At 39.3% G+C, this 6,000-nt stretch overlaps 1 protein-coding gene across 1 annotated transcript in view; it reads right to left on the bottom strand.

Moving 5' to 3' along the window:
* Positions 1-715: 715 nt before the first annotated feature.
* CDC5L (cell division cycle 5 like) overlaps positions 716-6,000 on the bottom strand; it is a 35,107-nt gene continuing 29,822 nt past the window's right edge. The window contains exons 15-16 of the mRNA XM_080390324.1: positions 2,972-3,184; positions 716-1,216 (exon numbers count right to left, since the gene is read on the bottom strand). Coding sequence (XP_080246450.1) covers positions 1,112-1,216; positions 2,972-3,184 — 318 coding nt within the window. The 3' untranslated portion in view covers positions 716-1,111. The remainder of the gene's footprint in view (positions 1,217-2,971; positions 3,185-6,000) is intronic.

Below are 6,000 nucleotides of genomic sequence, written 5' to 3'. Positions count from 1 at the left end.
CGCCCCCAAGCACTCAGGCTAACTGGCACAGCATAGACACACGCAATTAAGCTATCAGGGCTGCCACATCATTGCCAGTGTCCCTGGCTACACTAATGCACAAACTGTGACCTGGAGGTGCTTGAAGACAACAGTCCATCAGAGCCAGAACAAAGGACAATCCAAAACACTGAACAGAACAAGCAACTGAGTTCCAGTGCTTGTGATGTGTAAGACACATGGATGCAGCCCTCACAGCCATCTTCCACAAGGCCCGGGCCAAGGTAGGACTGTGATGTTACCCATGTCCTTCAGCCCACTGTATAAAAGTCAGCAGAAAAAGGTTCATCAGCCAGGTGGAAGGCCCATGCATTACGCACAGATGATTTTAAAAGCATCAATACTTAGAAAATTTAAGAGTATATTTTCTTCTGAAATCTACGGGAACCATTAGGCTATGCTGGATGCTTTTATGAAGCTTAAATCTAGCCTGTTTCAGGATGGTGAAGTTATGCTTACTGCCAGGATGACCATTTGAACATCCTGACACAAACAGGAGTGTTTAGTCACATGCACAGGGAAGAGTAAGAAGCATGGTATTACACGGACCACAATTATCCCGCACAGGTCCTTCCTATTAGAAATTAGTTTTGGAAAATAAAAGCATCAGCAGGGGAAGGGAAGAAAGATAATTTACTAGAAACACAGAAGATGCCTGGGATAGGGGAGGATTCAATTCCAGTTAAAAGACAGGCATTTTATTTCTTAATTATTTTTTAACATTCCAGGTTTATTCAAAAGACATTCTGCAGGCATGTATCTTACAGGTCTTAAGACTGATAAAACACTAGGAATAATGTGATTACCCTAGCAAATGAAGACATGGCTAAAATCATATCAGTGATTATTTTAATATTATTTTAATAAAATTTTGGACATTTCAATCAATTTTTTAATACTGGCCAAAGCCATTCATACCTAGAGCATTTGAAACAGTTCATTAAAGGAACAGAACTTCACAAGCTGTGAACAGCAGACTACACTTGATTTCTGCAACTGATGGGAAAAGCTGCTGAAGAAGTATCTGTACACTCTAAAAATGTTACATCAGTGACGAATGGAATTTTGTGCTTTAATACTTTGCTTGAAAAGTCTCTTTATCCAACATGAAGTCAGCAAATCTCTGCTGCAGCTCCTTTTCTCTCTCCTGCTGTCGCTGCACATCTTCCTTCAGACACTAAGGAAAACATTAAATGAAGCAACCAGTCAGTTTTTCCAACAGCCACACCCATAAAGATCTTTACCAAAGGTTATATTTTAGTTCCTTCAGAAGAAGGGGTCAGAACTGAGACAGAACATTGCTAAAATTACTTATTTAAAATATAAATGTAAAATGGAGCAGTTGATCTAGAACATTAAGAATCACAGTTATCTTATTTCAAATGTCGGGTACCTTACCCTGGTTTTGACAGCAGTTAATACCAAATGCTTTAAGAGAAGAGAATTCAAATTGGAAACTTGCCAGAAGCAGTACATTGTATTTAACAGTTATCCATAGATTCCTCCTCCATGAGTTTGTTCAAAACCTTTTCTGGCAATCTTCCTAATTAACCCTGCATCCTGCAACAAGGGCTTCCACAAGCCTTCGTCCTGTAACTACATAGTGCATGAAGAACTACTGCTTGTTCTAAAACTGTCAGCTGCTAGTTCATTTGATCTTCCTTTACTCTTGTATCAGAAGAGACAGTAAATGAATTCTGAGGATTAGCCCCAACAAGTAAAGTGTTATTTACTAAAAAACAGGTGCTAGTAGTAGCTATCAAGCTATTTAATACATTTTTACCGTTAACTTTCACTAAATCAATCATCACTTCTGAGTTTGTAAACACATCTATCAGCATTTCTGAAGGCTCTTCACAAAGTCAGTTCTAACAACTGATACATTTTATCTTTCTAAAAGCAAGTGGTTGAGACGATTATAACTGAATGGAGCCCTCTCTTCTGGAAGGGGAAAAAAAAAGCATCAAAGGAAAAACTGTGTTCAAATGAGTACTTATTTCTTGGAAAGTAAGCCTGGCACTGGCTCAAGCCTAGGACTGAGTCTTGGTTGAGAGCTGCCTTGTTAGTGGAATACAGCAGAGAAGAATATCCTGGAGATTCTTAAACTAAGATCAGTGGTTCTGAGGAACTGTTTTCAGGTATCTGAGTATACCTGTTTCTGCTAGTTCTGGGCTGAAGTTAAAAGCTGCTAAAGAGAAAGAAGTATCTTCTCAAAGCTATGCCAGCCAGTTAGGCACGTGGTGGTATTCAAGAACAATGGTCCAGATGACACACGCACACACTGTTAGCCAGCAACAGGACTGCAGACAAACACCCTGAACTCTGAGGATGGCTCAAAACTTTGATTACAGAACAACTGCTCAGCTTCTGAAACTGACAGCCATGTATAAATCAGCACAATAACCCCACTTCAGTACTGGCTTTCTACAAGTCCAGCCATCCGCAAGTCTGACAACATTGTCAGCTTGAGGGAGTAATATAATCGACATGTGAAAAGAAAGGAGACTCTCCTGTAGTACATACTAGCATTTGGTCCACTGACTTTTAAGGAAGTAGGAGGCTTCACTGAAGTTTCAGACCTACCCTAAGTTCTAACAGTAATTAAAAACAAAACAAATAGAATTAAGATAGATATGGAACTTCTGCCGATATGCATTGCAGAAGATTAATAAAATAAACCACACAAGGAAATAAAATAAAAACAAAGTTGAAGAACACACTGGTAGATTAGTCCCAGCTTCTAATATATATCACAGAAGCTTTGATATTGAAGCGAATAGCAGAGGAGTCTGGTAATAGCCAAAAGCGTAATTTAAAAAGAACATTAAATACTTGATACAAACTCAGGCTGTGAACCCCAGAGCCCATGCCTTGTAAAAACCATCTTTTCCATAAAGTGCCTGTACTTGACCTATTACATTAGGAATCTCACCTCCAGTCTCCGAGGGATTGCAGCATCTTCATGTTTCTTCAGTTCCTCAAAAGTACGTAGCTCCAGATGCGCCTGTTCGATTTGGTCCCACAAATCATTCAATTGTTTGATGAGGCCCATTGCTCGAGACTGATAACCACCAAGCAAGATCTTCAGCTTCTTCTCCATCTTGGCCGCCCTCTTTGCTTCAGTTGTCATGTGACCTCTGTTTATCTGTCAGAAGGAAACCAAGAATTGTGTTATTTATCCAGAACTCAAAAGTCAAGAGAAAAAATAACAAAAAAAAAAAAAGAAAAAAAAAAAAAGAGTAGCAAAACCCTGTCTGTGGAACTATATCAAGTTGATCAAGTTCTTTGATTTCTATTAACAAATCATACTGCACATTTTACAACAACCTAGATTTCTGGATTAAAATCTTTACAATGTAAATACATTATTCCACGGGTGAAATCCACTAGCCAAAACAGGGGTGACAACACACTATATTGAATACAGTTTAACAGGAGTTGTTGCAGTTGCTGAGCTAAGTAAGCAGCCAAGTGATGTGACAGCTTGCTGTGCTACATCCCACTTACACAGGAGATGCTATTTGCCTTAGTAAAAGAAAACTAAATAAAGAGATTGTGTTCCTATTTTTCAAAATTATCTTCTTAGTCAGCAAAAACAGCCACATCTTTCAATTCTTCTGCTTATCCTAACAGGATTCATCTAAATTGTACCCCATAAAGCAAAAAAGCAATCAGGAACATTAAGGCAGCTCTGAATCTGTCTCTCCATTGCAGAGAACCATAATGAAAACATTTAGACTGGTCTGAGTGGCAAATGAATGCCAATGTTGGGACATGGAAGCACCGCTGCAAGGAACAGCAGAAGGACTGTTAAAATGGTAATTAAACCCTACCACCTTCTGCATGCACTTTCTCAGGACATCAGGAGACAAAGAACCAAGACTAAATCCTCACAGAGGTAGGACAGAATAGAGACACCAACTACTGTCTGGTTCTAAAAGGTATGAAAGGCAAATCCAAAATACCCCAAATGTGGTCATTTCCCAAGAACCACCCAGGTGCAATGACAAGAACACAACAGGTGGTGACCCTTCATTCCTGATGTCATCATAAAGCATCTCAGAAAGACTGCTTGGATTCAAACGTCTCAGTAGCTGAATGCTGGACAGCTTACTCGATTAACTAATCCAGTATCAAGTAATCAAGTAGGATTTAAAAATCAAAGTTTTGCTGGCGAACGCTCTTACATACAAAGCCAAAAAGCAGAAGCTTTTCCCTGCTCTGAACCCTACAATTACCCAAGATATCATCTTTTACCAATGAAACTAAACTCCACTGGGAAGGCACTACTTTCTGATGTATCCTTTACAGTGGTAACTACAGTCAGCCAAACACCACAGCCACTAGGATTAGTGCAGCCATCACAATCTTGTGCACCAAGCTATTTCATCAACCTTTCTATTGTCCAATTGTATTAAAGTACCTTCTATTATACAGCTGCATGATTCTGTAAAATGCTCTACTCCTTAACAATTTATTCACTCATTTAAAACAGTTTTAGTAGGTGGTGCAGAGATAAACATAGTGAATGGTCAAGGGAGCAAACTGTTAATGAGTGAGTGAAAGAGAAATTTGACTTTCTGAGCTGTCTGGTTTGCTCCTGGGGAAAGAGATGCAGACTGCTATGCTTTTCAGATTCTGTTTGCAAAGTAGACTTAAGCTATGCCCAAGGTGCTTTAAGCATACAGAAAGGCGTCTCTTTTTCAATATTTATATAAATCTAGAGAAAATTAAATAAATAGATTAGGGATTTGTGAGGATACTCTCTGATGGAAAAGTATGAAAGCTTTAAATGTCTTCACTGGTAAATAATATGCTATTACTGCAACAACAAATACAGCTGTGCGGTAAATGAACTATTTTCCAATTACTGCTTCTTGGATGAAAAACGTATGTTGAGAGCCACTGACATTTAGAGATCATGGAATAGACAGATGCACAGGCAAACAGAATTTTGTTTGTAACAGCGGTCTAATGTAACAAAGATCAACTGTTCCATGTTGTTTCACAGCATTACAGACAACGTAGAGCATGCTTGGTGTGAAATGAAATTTCCATCAGAATGTCACTCTTCCAGAACAGGTTAAAAAAGACCATTCAGAAAAGCTCCACTATTCTGTCGTCCCAAGTGAAGATCCATCAGCAGTCTAATTTTCTAATAAAATGTTAAACACTGAGTACCTGAGAACATGAAATACAGTTAAAAGCACTATCTCCACCACACAGAAACAAGATTGGATCAGGCACTGCAGTCAGAAGTCCTGAATTAGCTGCATGCTCCAAGTATCACCAGTAGCAGTGGCACTACTGGGTTGATCTTGCACCTTCACACACTCAGGCTGGGATTCACGTTGCTTGGCTTTAGACATCAACATCTGAGCCTCTCACCTGAGGTCCTTCCACGATCAGGAGAGAAACTGGCAACTCTAGGGCATGGTTCAACTGACCCAGGGCCTCAGAACGAGACTAAGCACACCACTGAAGTGCTCTTCACTGACTGAGATGGGAGCACAGACTGCTTGCTCAGACACCGTTACCTAAGGTCTGGTGGATCAGTCCCACCCGAAGCATCTACTGTTTTAATGTATGAGATACAATAAAGCATTTTTTTTTGTCCAAGGAAAACAAAAGCCAGCTCAAGTCTAATGCTTATTATAGTATTAGACCCTGATTATTTAAGCACTCTTGAAATTTTCAGACAATGAGAACTGGACTTCATATTTCCGAGTTGTTCTGGACATAGATTCTTATTTTTAACTACCAGAGCTCCTTAGGTTGCACACTGCTATTCAGCCCTGGCTTTTATACTCAGTTCCTTGTCTATACTGAATTATCATAGGCTTCACTGCTGTAAAAAGAAAAGTAAGAGGGGGAGAAAGGAAAAAAAAAAAAAAAAAAAAAAAGAGCCTCCCAAGTATCTAAACCCAGAAATAACAGCCCTTTCTTCCTTCTTAACAGCCC

This window comes from Falco punctatus (genome assembly GCF_963210335.1).
Source record: "Falco punctatus genome assembly, chromosome: 5".
Lineage (NCBI taxonomy): Eukaryota > Metazoa > Chordata > Aves > Falconiformes > Falconidae > Falco > Falco punctatus.
Note: the sequence above shows the minus strand (reverse complement) of the source record. Positions and strands in the feature narration are given on the sequence as shown.